The sequence below is a fragment of the Vanacampus margaritifer genome, chromosome 7 (assembly GCF_051991255.1).
Source record: "Vanacampus margaritifer isolate UIUO_Vmar chromosome 7, RoL_Vmar_1.0, whole genome shotgun sequence".
NCBI lineage: Eukaryota > Metazoa > Chordata > Actinopteri > Syngnathiformes > Syngnathidae > Vanacampus > Vanacampus margaritifer.
Genome location: NC_135438.1, coordinates 10,641,392 through 10,659,529, shown reverse-complemented (window position 1 = coordinate 10,659,529; position 18,138 = coordinate 10,641,392). Strand labels below are relative to the sequence as shown.

Below are 18,138 nucleotides of genomic sequence, written 5' to 3'. Positions count from 1 at the left end.
CATTTACTTTAATCGGGTCTGTTTTGTTCCTTTTTTGATAACTGACATTCATGTTAAGAGTAATTTCATCACCCAGCCAATTTCTGTGTCGATTCTCAGTCCTCCGGCTCATGTTACTCTAAAAAGGTCGTTTTGAGGCAAATGGACTTTTCGAGTTTGTTGATGTTTCACCTTTAACCTTGTGTTAATGTTATCTCATTCCACAGGAAAAGTGAGCCTTTTTGCCACCAGGTGAGTAAACTGGTTGGTGCATGAGTCATTCACCAGCCATGCCATGCAATTACTAAACAACTTTTAGAATTAAAATACACTTCATCATATTTTTTTTTGCTTGAATTGATAAGAAAAAAGACATTAGAGCCATATCACAACAAAACAATTTTATATCAAACATTTTAAATGGACAGTCAATAACAAAACAAAAAACAATGGCAGTCAAAAGTGGGGCTGGGGTCGAGGGTTTTGAGAGCTTAAAGCAACCATGACGAGGAGCCACTTTCAATTGTTACTAGAATAGAGTGGCGGGAGAACCATGACTAAAATCAAGCTGCCATATTTTTTCTTTCCTCCAGGCTGCCACACCATGCTAGTATCCATCTACTAGATCCTGACCGCTAGCTGTCATCAGTCAGGGCGTTCGCTCATTTAGGAAAGATGCAAATGTCTCAGATGTAAAATATGAAAGACAAGTTTCATGCAGAACTACTTTTTTTTTGTTATAGACTTTGACAAGTAATCGCGCATGCTGATTTGTTCATGCCTTGACTGAACCCATTTGAGAAGAATTTGCAGTTGGTTAACTAGAATGTGCTGAGGACTCGTTAGCATCTTTGGCTAGTCCTTTTTTTTTTGTTTGTGTTTAGTCCTGCACACATTCTATAGCTGAATGGAGATATTTAATAACGAAATGAAAAACGCAGTACAAGAAATCCGCCAGGTTTCACACACAATTTAAAACAACCTGATGTGTGCAGATTAGCTCACTTGAAATGTTCAGAATCTGCTTTACAAAATGCGACATGGAAATAAACCAACGTAATGCTTTCGACCAGCTCATTCAAGTCACCTGAAAATGTGGACATAAGTAAAATAATGTTCGGTATATTGTGATGTATGGTCAAATATCATGCTAAATAATCCCATAAACAAAAACAACAGTCTGCTAGTGTTACATGCATACCTTTAGTTCTCCTCTTGGTATGATTTTCTCAATACGTTCAACTAAAAAAAAAACTAACTTGAAATTTAACTTGCGCCTTTTAGGAGGAACAACACTTGCGGATATAAAAAGAACACAAAGTAAATAAAGTCAGCAATAGGATCATCAAGAATGACATTAACAAACATAATATATTTATACGTATATTCCAAAAAATGTGCTTTCTACAAATCTTTGGAACAAAAACAAAAAGCCAAAAAAGCCACGTTTGGAAATATAGAATACAATAGTATAGAAATATGCACAATAGTAAGGTGTTTTGCATTTAAATATTTTTTTTCATTAACTTGACAGAATCTCTCTCTCTCTCACTCACTACTACCTATTTTGTTTTTCAGGAAGACTTAATCAGTGTTGGAGTTGCTCATTAATTATGGGGAGAATCTAATGTCTACATGGAGAATACTTAAAATAGGAAATTCAAAGAAAAAAAAACAACAACAACTGAAAATAGTGCCGTCAGCATAGTGTTGCACACTTTTTGTGTGTCGCGGCGCATGCACATTCTGTGCAGGAGGCGCGTAGTGTAGAGATGTAGAATATGGCCAAGAGGCAAAACATTACTTCACAGATGCTTCTTTTGGGTTCCTAAGGCCTCAACATATTCTAATGAGGATTTAGTAGGATCTCATACAAAAACGGACTAATTAGTAGAAGCAAAAATGGCTTAAAATTTTAGGTTGATTTTCAAAAAAAAAGACTATCCCTTTACAGCTTTATTATTTTGTCAAATTGTAACCTCCATAGACGCCACACCCAAATGAACAGAAACATTTAATAACACCTCCTTTCTCCCTTCAGACGGCACCATTAGGCGGTTGTAAGTAACTTCCTTAACTATGACTGACACCAACCCATGTCGCGGGTGGCATCCTTGCCACAGCAAACATCATCTTGCATTTGGACATGGCATCTGTAAAACTAACATTTACAGTGGAGTTTGTTAGGTGCTGCTGTCTCTCATAATTTGATAGATCTGCAATCATACATATCTGAATTAGTCGTTTGCAGCTAAAATGATTTAAACTTAATATACAGTAATGCAATACAAGCCTTATCCCTAATACAAGTTGAATCACTAAACCATATCATGGTCAGAGAAAGTTAGTAAGCTTTTCAGTCATCTCAACAGTGTTTTTTTTTTTTCTTTTAATTGTTATTTTTTTTAAACATATATCCTACCAAATTCTCTGAGAGAAAACGTTAGGCCAAAACCTAGCTAGCAAAGTATCGCTGACGCCACAAACAAAACATAAAAAACAAAACATACAATAGTGAAAATAATTCCGATGATTATAAATTTGGTAACTTTGACTCTAAACTAATTTATTTGCATATGATAATTTAAAGGTTCACCTGTTCTGTATAGTGAGAAAACTTGAGGTAAGGACCAGTGCTAGTAAGCCTCCCTCAGCTTTCAGTCGTCTCTCGCAGCTGCCATGTTCAGTCCTCTCTGCCCGCCGGCGCACGCTGAGAATGGGGAATCCTCTCATTTACTATCCAGTCACAATCCATCAGCGAGTTCTTTTCCTAGCGTCCTACTGCCACAGTCAAGCTTGAACGTGCATGTCATTCTCAAAGATGTCTGACAAAAGATTGAAAGGTAAACGGAAAACAGCCTTTGGAAGAACATCTGGGCTCCATCACAAGTCTTGTGCTGCTGAATGCGGAAGGACTGAGAAGGGGGACTATAATACGGCCGTGCAATAAGGGAAGGGGGGGGGGGGGGGCAATTTTTGCCTTATTTTTTTCTCTCTCAGTATTTTTCTTTTGAATGTAAAGGCCACCCATCAGTCGTTGATACAGCATTCCTCTATTTCCGTGTATATAAGAAAACATGGGACGTCTCTGGGATGGGAACTTGGTGTGGTTGAGTCCAAGCTGGGTGCAGTCCACTTTCACAACAACAGATGGAGCGCTTTCAGATTAATTTGCAGCAAGAGCTCCTGGGAAATGTAGTGTCTTTAATACGGGGTGAATCTACTGTAGCCCCCCCTGTACAGCGTGGCCTGCAAACAATAGCACACTCATTTAGCAAATGGGGGAGTCCAGAAAGTAAGGGTTGACTATTAACTCTTTGACTGCCAGACGTTTTCAGAAAAGGGATGCCGTGGGTGCCAGCCGATTTAAGCATTTTTGACTGATCTTTCAAGGTCCACAGAAAATTATGTGTTTGGACTATGGAAACACACATACTACCAAATGAAAGATTGGACTCTCATCTTTCATCAGAAAAAAAGAGTTTGTTTCTACCTTATTCCGTTTTTCAGTAATCAACAATAGAAAATGGTTAGTTTCACCTCTGTTTTGAAACAAACGTCTTTTAACGTCTTTGGCACTCCTCCAAAGGATTTTACTAAACATTATTTAACGTTTTTGGCAGTCAAAGAGCTAATGTCTTATTAACACAATGCTTAAAAAACCCTCAACTAATACAATTTAATTTTATAAAAAAAAAAAAAGACAAAAAAACCTTAGTACACCATTGCTCTTCTTTTGCATCGACATTTAAGGTTTTTCTCAATGATTAATATATGAACTGATTTACATAATTTTTAGTCAGCCGATTATACTGACAGGACTTACTTTTGTGACACACGATCTTTTTGTCCAGTGTGTAAAACACAACGCCCGGGGCGAGATCTGGCCCACCCAATGAATTCATGTGGCCAACCAAAGTTGAAAAAAAATCTCGAATCAAAACTGGAATTGTAAATTGTCTTCACTTATATAAATGTTGACTTATTTCAGGCATCTTTGCTGAAAATGAATAGCGGAATCAACCATTTTACTTGATTTTCGATCAAAATTCAAAATTAGTTACCCACCAATTTGATGTGTATTTGTAATAATACGAGGATGAGATTGTATATTTACATGATTATGGGCGGTCATAGCATCCCTACAAGAAAAACAATAACTACAACGTGGCCCGTCACAAAACAACTATCAATCAGTCTCAAAGTGATTATTTAATTTCAGAGGTAATCTTGATGACCAGAAACTGATAGTGTTGGTTTTGCTTGATCTTAGTTCTGCCTTTGAAACAGTAGTAGACCATGCCATTCTTTTAAACAGACTTAAATCTCTGGTGAGTTCACAAACGGTTTTTAACCTACCTCACTGATAGAACTTTTATGGTAAGGGTACTTGCTCCTCACAAGTATATGAAGTAACGTGTGGTGTGCCTCAAGGATCAATTTTAGGCCCTTTATTGTTCAATTTATATACATGCTCCCTCTCTTGGTGGTGTTGTCAGGAGGCAGAGTGAATTTACATTGTTAGTTGATGATATGCATGTTTGGCTGGGCTGGTAGGGAAAAGCCCTCCATATATGAAGTTCGATTGATTGATTGAAAATGAGTTTGTTAAACTAAATGCAAATGACTTACCATCGCTCCAACACCGTAAGCAGCTGGGGCAAGTGCAGCATGGTAAGGGTCTGCTGTGTAGACTCGTCCGTAGCTTTAGTAAAAAGAAAAAGAAGAAAAACGTCACTTCAAACTTTTTTTTTTTTACGCATTATACAAAACAAAAACAGCACACACTAGGGCCAAGACAGCCAAGTCCAACAGTACAAAATTTAGGGCAAAACCTCAGCATATTTTTAAAACTGCCGAGTATGTTAAAGTCAAAAGGGATCCATTCGGTGGGCTGTCACTTTGCATATTTGTTGTCTGATGCGAGCAGTGGAGTGTGACAAAACGGACCCAAATGAAAAACAAAGTCAGTATGATGTAGCCCCCTCCCCCTCTAGGGCTGTATTAAAATCCCACACTCTAAAAACAGTTGGGTCAAAAATAACCCAAAAGGTTGGGTCAAATGAATAAATCACAAAGCAACTCAAAAAGTTGTTGTTTTATGGTTTACTCATTTGACCCAACGTTTTGGGTTAAATAAATACCGAAAAACGTTGGGCCATTCCCTTTTTGATCCAATTTCAGTTGTTTTTGATTGTTGAACTGTTTTTAGAGTAAGTTGAGTCAAAAATAACCCAATATGGGTAGACCTGCCCAACTTTTTGGGTTATTTATTTGACTCTTTTTTTCTTTTGTTTAAATGAATACATTTAAACAAAAGAAAAAGAGTCAAATGAATAACCCAGACAATGCAATTTTGTGGATTTTGTACAAAAATAACCAATTTTTTGGGTTGTTCTGTGGATTATTCATTATGACGTAAATTTTTGTGTTAAATCACTTAACATATTCAATTAAATTACTCAAAAAGGTGGGTGGGTCCCTTTTTGACCCACATTGGGTTATTTTTTTAATCCAACTTTTATTTTTATTTTTAAATGCAACAAGTAAATTAGCATGCAAGTTGGGAGGTCCGCCTACTCACCTGTCACTGTAAGCTGCTGCCGCCGCCGCCGCCGCCGCAGCTGCGGGCGTGGCTACGGCTGTCGGCTGGGCGTAACGGTACGCAGCGTAGCCTCCCTGTGACGAGGCAATGAGAGAGAGGAGGAAGACGAGGGTCGGGTGTGTGATAGAATAAGAGATTTGTTAAAATGTTGCTGGCCATTGCGCTCACAGTAAGAAGCCACCAGCCAACTACGGGGTTACAGTGTGAGGGAAAGAAGAAAGATTAACGAGCAGACAGTCAGCAAAAGACTAATCTGGTGCAGCATTCACAAGGATGTAGCTCAGGCTCTGTGTGGCTCTCTCCCTCCATGACTAACCCACACAAGAAAATCCACAAATTGTGCATAATGTGCCCTTTTTCCCCTCATTAAGTTGGGCATGGAGGGAGAATAGTTTTAATATGTGACCCTACCAAAAACAAACAAAGAAAAGCAAACAGATGGAAAGCAGTCATTTTATACACTATGGACACAAAAACACTACAGGTGCATTTCTCGCTCACACACACACACATACATTAAAACAACCTCAGGTGGCCAAGTGACCAAATCACAGACACAGCATGCTTCTCCCCCAAACTCTGATATGAACACAGTTTATGAGACCAAACATCCCTCCATCAACACAGACTGCTGCATTCTAGCCTAAAAGATCAGTCACGACCAAGTCCCCGCATTCAGGAGCAGCACACACGTTTGCGTCGCAAGGGTATTGGGGAAGACTGGACCCGCGGAGGTGAGGGAAAGGAGGGGGCGGGAGAGAATGTGGAATAGGAAGGAGGTGAAGGAGAGGTTAACAGAAATAAGGACGGTAGATTTGAGAAATTTCCAAAAGAAATATAAAGAGTGAGGGGAGGAGGTTTTAAGGGTTGGGGCGGGTCAGCCTTATCAGTACAATACGTGTGCATGCCGACACTGATTTGAGTTAGCATGCCACAGAGTGAAACACACAGGGAGATTCCTGGAAGGGGTCTGAATCGGCTTATCAACAAACTAATTGCAGAGCACCTCAAATTGTCATCATTTCACTCACTTCTTTCCCTACCTTGTCTTCACGAGTGGATTTTTGTTTTCGCGTGTGTGCATCTTGGCTTGCTATAAAATCATGCACATAATGTGCCATTTTCACAATTGACGCAATTTCAACATATACTATTTGCCTTGTCTCAAAATTCAATTTAAGTATTGTATATTGTATATATATATATATATATATATATATATATTTTTTTTTTTTAACAACTTCGACTCCGCAGAAATTCATCGTGGGCAGTTGTGGAACGTATCACCCGCGAAAAGTGAGGAAGCGCTGTACTTACTCATGTACTACATTACACTATGTTAAAGTGGAAGTCAACCTTAAGCATTTCTTGACAATAATATGTTATATGTGACCCAACTAGTCCAAACATAACATTCTGATTAATATTACATTTGTGGAATATGCATTATGAAGCAAAATCCAGACGTTTTTATCCATCTCAGGAGGGGGGCAGCCATTTTGCCACTTGCTGTCGACTGAAGATGACATCACAGTTGCTCAGGGCTACGACCAATCACAGCTCACCGGTTTTCTGAAACTGCGATGTGATTGGTTTTTACCTGAGACCTGAGCAACATTGACGTCATCTTCAGTTGACAGCAAGTGGCCACTTTCTGATACGGATAAAAACTCACATTCCACTAATGCAATATTAACCAAAATACTGTATTTAGACTAGTGGGGCTGCATAGGATATATTGTTGTCAAGATTTTTATTCCTGGGTTGACTTCCCCTTTGAAAATCAGAAACCTTAAATTATTTTTTTTTACTAGCTACAAGGCACTTAGCAGATCTTCCATGATGAGTTTAATTTTGACATTAATACAAACAGCAATTGTCACTTTTTTTTTTCATTCAAGCTATAAAAAAAATTAAAAAATAAAATAAAAGTGGATATCCTTTTTTTTTTTTTATCAATTACAAGTGCAAAACACTCCCACTAGTAAACAAAATAACCCATCAATAGCTTTCATTTTAGCTACAATATTTTTATAATCATGAATTTCATATCCATCTCCTCCCTGTTGCAAAACATTTTCTCCCCCTTCCGCAACTCCACCCTTGTCAGAATTCAGTGAGTTAGTAGAAGAGGACAGAGAAGGCATCTCAATCTCAGATGGTCAAAAAATGTCTAGCAGCACGCAGTCATTGGAGACGAGGAGGATGCACACTGGCTCTCGCATGGAGAGGGTCAACCCTACCTGAGGCAATCTGCCACTAATGTCCTGAAACACTAGTCTACAGAGAGAACAGAAACAGCTCTTGTCAACCTGTTCACGCACTCGCACGCACCATTACGCACTCATAGTTGTAATGGTACACAACACACAAAAGCATAGAGGCAAACCCTACAGGAGAACACTCATGAATGTGCACGCATCTGTACATTATGTGCAAATTGTTATCATGTAATAATGATATGTATGGACTGAGCATTGGGGGTGATGCTGAAAACACTCAAGAGTACACGTCTTAGTGGGTTTGGTCTGTGCCATTGTCACACTTGAAAACCTATAGGCAAGAGGGGTCGAAACATAGGGAGGAAAGGGTGAGGCAGCGGGCGGAGCGACACTTATACTTACATAAAGATCAGCGGCACTGTAAAAACCATCCTGATAGGCCATCACGCTGAGAGAGAGAAAGAGAGCAAAGAAAGGGGGAAAAAAATAGCAGTGGTGGTGGGGGTGGGGGTAAAAAGGGTGGTGTGATGTGCCACCATGTGGCCAATGTAGGGAAGAAGAAATTGGTTCCAAACAGGTTGTGAAAGAGAGAAGAGAAAGAAAAGTGAGATTATTACACACCGTGCAACATGCGAGAAAAACGTTTTTTTTTTTTGTCACAACATGCTTTTAACACTTTAGCAATGAGGTTTTCACCCAGGGTAGGTGGGGATGGCAGGTTGTGGCACCGCCGCCCTGACTGCACTGTAGACAGGTCGTGCACGACCCCGCAGATGAGCGCCGCGGAAGGTCGCCGCGGCTGTGGAGGCAGCTGCCGCCGCCGCCGCCGCTGGGTAGGGAAACCCTGGCACTGGTTGAAAAACAAAACGCGGACGCTAGAAGTTAGAAGAACAACAAAAGTCAAACGTGAAAGATTTTGGAAATCTGGGAATCGTACCAGTGTAGAGCTCAGGACTGTACATGGCTCCCATCACAGGACTTAACTTCCAGCCAGCTGGAGGCAAATAATATAAATAAGTCAATTTTAACAAAAGCACTGAACAGACTATTGTTTGTATATGGAAACACACAATAGAAGGGGAGCGCTCAATATACATCAGCATTATATGGAATCTTATTGCATTAACTTAAAAATCTCCTGTTTTTCTGACAATTTTTTTGGGAGGCTTTTTTTTTGGTGTATTTTTTTTAATTTTCTGTTTTTCTGAATATTTTTGGGGAGAGCTTTGTTTTTTGTGTATATTTTTTATTTTCTGTTTTTCTGAATATTTGTTTCTGTTTTACTTGAATATTTTTTTCTGTCATAAAAAAAATCTGAAAAACGGGGAAAACAGAAAAAAAATAGTTTTTTTTTGCAGTGGTGTACAACTAGATTAAATAGAAAGCCTTCTTTGTCATTGTATGGCATATATACAACAAAATACTAACACAATATAAAATCATATTTCTAAATATATCCAGTTACCAGACTGCCACTGCAAGGTATAATCTTTAATATGTCCTTCATTTTCCATTTCCCATTATGATGAAGTGGATTTTTCTGTAACGTGTTTTTATGCATTCAAATTTGGGATTCTGTATTTAAATGGTAAACAAGCAGCAATCACGGATTTGAGGTACAAGTCCAGACACTAGTAAAAAGCAATACCATATGGTAGAGCTGCAAGACCCTCTCCATTGGCGTACGGGGTTGTCATCTTCTTGTTGGTCATCACTCTGGCTGTGGCGTTGTTGACCTAAAAAGAGGAGAAAACACATTGTTCAATCAATATTAACATGTTGAGAAAACCTATACTAAAAAAAAAAAATATGTCAGGTTAACTTGACTTGAATAAGGTGAAATGTCATTATCCCTTCATAATTGTCTCTTGACTTGGTTAATTCTGTTGATGAGCAGCAATGGTATTTGATGCATGCGTTTCTTTTGAAGGAGAGACATTGAAAACAAGGATCCCGTTGAGTAGTCAGGCAGTTTGCACACAAACAATGCAACCAAAAGACACACAACAAATACTTCAGAGAGAAAAAAAAAGGGCTTTCAAAAAGGAAATCCAAGATTATTGCATGGCTATACCTTTGAAAAAAGGAGGGGAAAAGAAGGTGAATTAAGCAGCAGAGTCATCAGTTGAACACAATGCAAAAGAAAAAAAAAATTTAAATACAAAAATTACACACAGCCAATCAAGAGCATCTTACATCAGCAGAGGTGAACACAACGAGCCAATCAGCAAGCATCGAGGCAGCAACAGAGCAATCCAAAAAAAAAAAAAAGGAAAAGTCGGCAGCCCTCCCGATCACATCGTACAGAAAAAAACAGGAAGGGGGGGAGACAGAGAGAGGATAGAAAGATAGAGGGATGCAGGTGGAGGAGCCAGTCCACATGAAAATACATAGAACACATATGATGTGGAGAGAAGAGTGAAACGAGCATCCCAATGTGCAAAATGCAAACCTTCTCATGAACACACACACACATACAGTACTTTTATGGAAGACAGATCACATGGAGAATGAGGAGACATTTGAGAAAGAAAGAAGGGAAAGAAGAAAGAAAAAAGGTGGGGGATGCAAATGTCATTCCTGAATCAAAACATAAATAATAAAGAAATAAAATCAAAAGATCAATCAAACCGTTGGTTGTGAAACACTGCCAGGCATCCCACAGCAGATCTCAAAGACTTCAACGCACACAACCAACGCACACCATCAGAACCAAACTGATCAAAAAGGCAATCGAGAAAACTGCTAATTCGCGTCTCTTTACTTGGATGTGGACTCAATTTGAACTGCTCGCACCCACACTTTCCTGTGTCGTCCCTCTACAACTGTCTGCAGAGTAGAGAGCGGATGGGCACAAAGTGATGATCGGCTGCTACGTGGAATGCAGCCACACCATCCTCGCCGCTACAGCTAACATACAGTAGCACTCATGCTTCAGCATGCTGTCCCACTAAAAAGACCAAAATGCAACTACTGGCTGAAACATGGCAAAGAAACGACATAGAACTATATGATGTCATACAGATGTCGAAATAGAGAGCGAGAGAGAGAGAGAGAGAGAGAGAGAAAACCATGCAGGATACACAGCTCTGGAGTTCAATGCAGTTAGAGAGGTGATTGGAATGAATGCATAAGAAGTGCTGCAGGTCATAATTGTTGCACTTGCAGATAGATGCAGTACATTCAGTTACACAGGTGGCCTTCATTATGCCATGCGTTCAATTGCTAACCTCCAAATCGGTTCATTCTCCACCTCCCCAAACAATCACAGAATTAGCCAATCAGGACCTCGCAATCAATCGCCCCGTGGCTGTCATTTGGGTGCATTTTTTTTTATTTTGTTCCAATTAGGGCGGATGGGGTGAGGGGAGAGGGGTTTCATTCAAAAGATGATGCCATGTACACAACTTACCGTTGCCGGGGGAACGGCGTGAGGACACGCGAGCAGTTACCGTGGAGACTGACAACAACAACATACAAAAATCATCAGGGAAATAGAGAAAATATGTGTAAGAAAGAAATGATGAGCCAAACAAAAAAAGGAAAACATAAAATTGATAGAACACAACGATAATAATGAATCACCTATAAAGAGGAAGTGACGTCACATGTAAACAGTCGCCTACATAGACCAAGCCAATCCAGCCGCTCTAAAACCACGACACGCACATTAATTCAAAGAAAGGGTAAACACATGGAAACTAATTAACTGAACGCTAGCCGGGGGAGGAAAACGAGAGGAAATTTTCAAATAAAACTTAGTTCTGCTCTCCAGTGTGATTTGGATTGTATGACAGGACAGAAGAAAATACAGAGGTATGTGGGGGAGGTGCATTGTGGGGAGACACGGACAAAGTGACAGACAAACTGACTGGCACGGTGAAGAAGAGTGGAGAAAGCTGATGGACAGGAGAAGAGAGGGGATGATAACGAGCCTTCCACTTAATCATTCTCCACCCACGCACGGACAGAAAATAGTGCTGCGCATTCACAATCACAACCATGCAGAGGAGCTTCACTTGCAAGAAAAACAAGAAAATGCCACAAAGCAAATGGCAAAAGCAGGGTGTAATTCAGCTTCAACACTACTTGCTAGGGATGGACAATTACGGGAATTTTTTTAATCACCATTATTTTGAATTAATGAAACGATTATTCATTGCTTTCAAAACTTAGTATTTAGTCAACTACTAAAAAGTACTGTAGCCTCATGTTCATTCATCTCTGAACATTCTATTCTTGTTGTCAATTACAAAATGACCTTGTGACTCTTGGCATTTCCATTCTTAACTCATTCACTGCCATTTGTGCCTATAAACGGCAAAAATTAATTGTAACTATTTATATTAGATTAACATTTTTTCCCCACCCAGACATTGTGTTTTTATGATCTCTTTTTTCTTTTCTTTTTAAAGAAAAGATTATTAAAAATCAAGCGATTAATATTTTTCATTGTAATTAATCGCATGACTTCAATAGTTAACTCACGATTAATCACAAATTTTATATCTGTTGTAAATGTCCAATAATCTTTTTTCTAGGTTTCCATACTCGTGTTTACAAAAGTGGGAAAAAAATGGTAAACTTATAGAAATTGTTCAAATTAATTTTTGACATCTATAGCCGTCAATGGCAGTGAGTTAAGCATTACTTTTGTCTGTTTATCATATTTATTTTATCTTGTGTTATTTCCACTTGTCTAGGACCTTACTGAGCTAACTTGGACCTCGGAGATCATATTTCGTGCCATGTCATTGGAAATGTATGTTGGTATGACCAAAAAACAAACAAACAATTTCTTTAGGAAAGGAAAATTCCTTGAAAAATCAACTTTGAACATAATTTGAAAGGAGAATGATAAAGAAATAGTAAGAAAGTAGAATAAGAATATAATAAAAATGATAGGAATAAAAAATAAATAATAACAATAATTTTTTTTTTTTAAATACCGGCTGTTTCTGCGCGTTTTGTCCTTTTCGGGGCAGTGTAGTGCCATTTATGAATGGAGCAACGAGATACAAGAAATTTGCGATTTAATTGTTTTTCACAGATACATTTGTGCCTTTGAGTAATGTTATCTTATCTGTGTGTTTCCACAGAGTTTGTGTGTGAATATTCTTATTTAAAGGAATATCACTCCCGACGTCAATGCTAATTACCATTCGCATGTCAATGGGATCTACATTTGACTTGAATTAGCATTAGCTCGAGCAATGTTTTAAAAAACGAATCGTGTTCAATGGGATCTACATTTGACTTGAATTAGCATTAGCTCGAGCAATGTTTTAAAAAACGAATCGTGTTCAATGGGATCTACATTTGACTTGAATTAGCATTAGCTCGAGCAATGTTTTAAAAAACGAATCGTGTTTTGTATTTAAACATACGATGGGTGTAGTTACACACCACACGCTTCTACGCTAGCAAAATGGTGCATTCAGGGTACTTTCACAACATTGGAAACTTGTACTGCGCCATTCTGAACATGAATTGTTTTTCTTTCATTATATAGTTTTAAAGATGGAGAGAGAAAAAATTGAAATCACGATTAAATTTCAATTAATTGTCCAGCCCTACTACTTGCCACAAAAATCTGCGCTCATGCTAGCAAAAGCAAATTAAAAATAAAGCCACAATGTGTGTGTGTTTTTTTTTAGTTTTTTTTTTTAGGGATGCAACACTACATGTAAACAATCTTTGGAAGCATCATCAATGACACCACACACCTTTCGGACGTCTCATTCCCAAACAGTGGCCCCTTAAAGGCCTCGCCATGCATACATCTCTTAAAATTTTGGTAATAAACATCATCTGACGTCATAACCCCATCCATGCAGCATTCACGAAATTCCTAACACCGGCAAGCACTATTTTCCCTAAAGGCTAATGACTGGCCCCTGCACTCAACCAGAACACAATAATAGCCACTCATCATGATCGAGGATGGAGTGATGATGGAAAACTGTGCAGGGGGGGGGGGGGGGAATAGAAAACAAAAGTCCTCCATGCTTGTGAGAGAAGCGGATATTATCAGCCACCGCGTCTCCCCCCGGCCATGCCTGTCGTGCTGCCACGCCACCCAGCATGCTTTGCAAACCACACAGCTTTGAAGAAACAACAAGAACAAGAGTCAACATCAACGAGTAGAGCCGTCCACGCGGACGCCGGCGTGTGCACGGATGCACCATGCTAGAGTGAAGGCAGACGGGTTAGAATTGGACACGTGACAGCCAGCCGGAAAACGCCAAATGCATCATTCTCATTGGACATGAAGGGAGAACAAAAAGGAGAAAAATGGCCATCTTTAAATGTAATACGAGGGGGCGGAGTGGAGGGGTCGAGTTACCTCAATCTTACGTCCTTCCACAAGGGTACCATGAAGCTTCTCTCGGGCCCTCTCTGCATCTGCACTCGTCTCGAATGTTACAAAACCGAAGCCCTGCGAGGGTGGAGGGGAGGCGGGTTCTGAATCTGGGTTTTGTTTATATTTGAAAATGCACCTTGTTCCTCCTGCTGTCCTACCTTAGATCCTCTCTCGTTGAAAATGATCTCGACATCAAGAATTTTGCCATATTGCTGCAACAAAAGAAGAGACGACAACATGAGCATAATAGAAGTGTCAAGTACCGCATCTCACCACAAGGTGTCAGCGCTGTTCAAGGGTGGGGAGGAGCTGGCAGTGAGCCAGATGGAGTCATTCCTCCCAATATGTTTTCCACATGTGTGCGCCACACGTTCATACACATGGACGGACTTGACAAAAGACACCCCTTGTTTACATGTTTAAACGGCACACAGACGACAGGGCATGCTAATTCCAAGCGACACAAATGAACAGTTACGAAAATGAGGTATGGAAACACAGATGGGCCAAAGTGATTTGTCATGTGATGATTCACGTTGGAAAGGGGGAGCCGAAAAACGGTGAATAATTCAGTATGCATACCCCAAACATCTGCCGCAGGTCAGGGTCTCGGAAGCGGAAGGGAATGTTGGACACGTGGAGGCGTTTGGGTGACCCCTTGCCGTCTGAATCATCTCCGATGCTCCCCCCGCCGCCGCTACCTCCTCCTCCTGAGCCTGACTGGCCATCAATCTGAGAGGAGCCATCTGACTGCTGGGCCGCAGGGACGAGGAAGGGAAGAACACACAAACTAAATAAACGTCATCATTTACCTATGTATTGTTTCAGCCACCTTATGTGAGGAATTAATGCGACTGAAAGCCAAAAGTGACATACTTAATGATGCCAATTAGGGAAATATAGATCAGCTGGTAACAACATGTCTGATAAACACAATAAGATTAATATCAGCTCCTGTATTGATCCAGGTTAGTTGTTTTCTTTGGAAAACCTCATCTATCATGTTCTAAGAGTTTAGCACAACTGTAACATGCTACATTAAGGCTGCTAGCCATCAACAATTAGTATTTAGTATTCTGATTGAACTTTTGGACTATAGGGCTCGGCCGACTAATCGGCCGTCGATTATAATTGGGCCAAATGGCTGATTATTTTCCCCTGAAAACGCTATCGAAGAAAACCGAAGTTTGCGACACTGTGCAAGTACCCCGAATGCACCATTTTGCCTGCGTAGCATTATCAACTAGCGTGTTATTTAATTAGTTAGTGTCTTATTCTGGTTAGCGTGTTATTCTGGTTATTCTGTTGTCCCCAATTTTCCTTTAAGATGTTTATTAATGACAACACAGTTGGAGTTAACTGTAAAACTAAACACACAACATAAAGAATTACATCAACTGTATATTTATTTTAAATACAAAACATGCTTCATTACTCTTGAGACATTTTAGCTAATTGTGCATAAAAATTAACTAATTTACTAATTCACTCAATTTGAGTTACATTGAACCCAACAATTTTAAGGGTAATTTGAAAATTGGCTTTACTTAAAAATATTGTACATAAGACATTTTTTTTAACGTGTAGAGTAGACTCATAGGAAATGTGACTGAGCCGGGGTTAGCAAAAATCTGTGAATACTTGACACATTATAACTGCACTGATTTTTTTAGTGGGTGTTTGAATTTAAAAAAAGAAGAAGAAAGAAAATAAATTAAGAAAAAAAAACTGTAAATATGTGAATTTGTCACTGCTGAACATTTTTTTTCTTATATTGAAAGCAAAAATATATATCAATTTCTTGCATTATACTTGCCTCATAATGAGCCATCCATTTAGGCTATTGTTAGCTACAAATATGGTTTATTGCCCTATATTGGGCTAATGGCAACAACGTGAATTCTGCATTGCATGATTAAATCAAGCATGTCCTCCCCCCCCCCCTAATTTGAGAAGACAGAAAACCCCCGCAGCGTTTTAACATGTCATGGGATGCGGTGAAGAAGAGGGAGGCCGACACTCACTTGGCCACTGAGGCTGTTGACAACATTGACGACTGTGTTCACTGCTCCGCCGGCTTCCACTGGGCCCTGCACCGCGCCCGCCGCATACAGGCTGCCACCGTAATCCAGGGCAAGGCCGTTCTGGGGAGGAGGCGGAGGAGGAGGAGGGAAAGCTGCGAAAGGTGGAGGCACGAGCCCCTCCTGACCAGAAGTACTATCCTGGGAACCCTGTTGGAAGGAAGGGTGAGAAGCTCAGTTGGCAACATTCCACTGCATCTTCTACCTGGCCCTTCACCTCATCGCATGGATGGCGCTTTTCCATCAATCGCAGTTGGATATAAATATTTGCATCTGCCCCATATGTGTGCGTGGAAACGCGTCTCCACCCCCCACCAATCAAATATTCACCGCACACATCTATTATTGAGGGTCACGTGCCCCCATGTTCAGTGTTGTACAATCGTGTGTGCCATGCCAGCACACGCACTCGCCAACGTCTCTACATACAAACCACCTTTGACACGCGAACACCCACACACCTCACGCAAAGCCGCCAACTGTTAGCATGGAAGCCTGCCCAAGTGCCCGTTAGTGGTCCGGAATATACTTGTGGAAGTTACAGTGCGCGTAGGAGAGAGAGAGAGAGAGAGAGAGAAAGAGAAAAAAAAAAGCCGGCACAAAAGGCAGGCTATAACGAACACACACACTGAGCTGGCGGCTGTGAGATGGTTACCCTAAATGGTCACAGGCGATGGACAGAGACTGGGGGAGGGGTACAGAAGGTGTGTGTGCATTGGTAAAGAGAAAGTGTGACTTGGTAAAGAGAAAGTGTGACTTTGGGTCTATTTTTAACCACTACTACATTTACAAGATGTTATTCTGATGAGAACGCCAAAGGCACCTGATAGGGACATTTACCAAGTTCATTTCAGGTTCTCTAGTTAATTTGGATTTAGAAAAAAATCCGAATAGGATTTAATGTGAAATGCAATGGAATTTCAAGTTCTATGGTCAAACTGTCGCCATCATCAAACCTATATTTAGGTTGGCCTTTAAGTAACATAAACATTCTTAATGGACAAGTAAGAAGTTAGCCACAGTAATATTAAAATCTACAAGCAATCAAACGGTACATGTATTACGGTATTCTGGTTAATATTGTGTTAGTGGATAATGAGTTAAGCAGCAAAATCCAGCAGTTTTGATCAATTATCAGAAGGCGGCCATTTTGCCACTTCCTGTCGAGTGAAAATGGCATCACAGTTGCTCAGGTCTCAGGTAACACCCAATCACAGCGCAACTTCAGGAAACAGGTGAGCTGTGATTGGTCGTTGCCTGAACCCTGAGCAACTGTGAATTCATCGTCAGTCGACAGCAAGTGGCAAAATGGCCGCTCCCTGACATGGATAAAAACAACTGGATTTTGCTTCATAATTTATATTCCACAAATGTAATATTTAGACTAGTGAGGTCACATATAACACATCGTCAAGAAGGTTGACTTCCCCTTTAATCATTTTAATTTGTAAACAATTGTAAAAAGTCAAATCAACAAAAAAACACTTGTTGTGGTTCCTAACCTGGGTTTGTTCGAACCCCAGAAGTTTGGTGAGTCAACTCAAATGATTTGTGATGATACATACCGCTTGGCCATCATTGGCTGCAGGTTATCACGCAGGGAATTTGGAGCAATCAATAGTCAATTTGTGGCTGTTGTAATGGTAAATCATGTGATTTTTTAAAAAACATTTTAATCCCCTCATACTATGTCAAGCAAAAAAAAGGAAAAAAGATCGTGTTCAGAAGAATATGCGCTATAAGAATGGTGTTCCACAGGGTTCAATTCTGAGTCCTCTGCTGTTTTCAGTGTATCAGTTGAGTTGAGTGATGGGATTCAGTGTCCTGAGTCATTTGCAATGCCAAGTTAAACAATTCTCATCCAGCACAACTAGCTAGCTAGCAGAA

General features: G+C 39.9%; 1 protein-coding gene across 5 annotated transcripts in view; it reads right to left on the bottom strand.

The window, feature by feature from the left end:
* Positions 1 to 365: 365 nt before the first annotated feature.
* The window catches only part of rbfox2 (RNA binding fox-1 homolog 2), a 43,910-nt gene continuing 26,137 nt past the window's right edge, over positions 366 to 18,138 (bottom strand). For 2 of the 5 annotated variants that reach the window (XM_077569901.1, XM_077569904.1), the window contains 11 exons: positions 16,195 to 16,401; positions 14,753 to 14,923; positions 14,329 to 14,382; positions 14,153 to 14,245; positions 9,455 to 9,542; positions 8,744 to 8,800; positions 8,503 to 8,656; positions 8,209 to 8,254; positions 5,564 to 5,658; positions 4,612 to 4,684; positions 366 to 3,228 (listed from right to left, as the gene is read on the bottom strand). In XM_077569901.1, coding sequence (XP_077426027.1) covers positions 3,184 to 3,228; positions 4,612 to 4,684; positions 5,564 to 5,658; positions 8,209 to 8,254; positions 8,503 to 8,656; positions 8,744 to 8,800; positions 9,455 to 9,542; positions 14,153 to 14,245; positions 14,329 to 14,382; positions 14,753 to 14,923; positions 16,195 to 16,401 — 1,083 coding nt within the window. In that variant the 3' untranslated portion in view covers positions 366 to 3,183. Of the gene's footprint in view, positions 3,229 to 4,611; positions 4,685 to 5,563; positions 7,865 to 8,208; positions 8,255 to 8,502; positions 8,657 to 8,743; positions 8,801 to 9,454; positions 9,543 to 14,152; positions 14,246 to 14,328; positions 14,383 to 14,752; positions 14,924 to 16,194; positions 16,402 to 18,138 lie in introns of those variants that run through there. The other 3 variants (XM_077569902.1, XR_013294697.1, XR_013294696.1) reach the window with 3 other exon arrangements.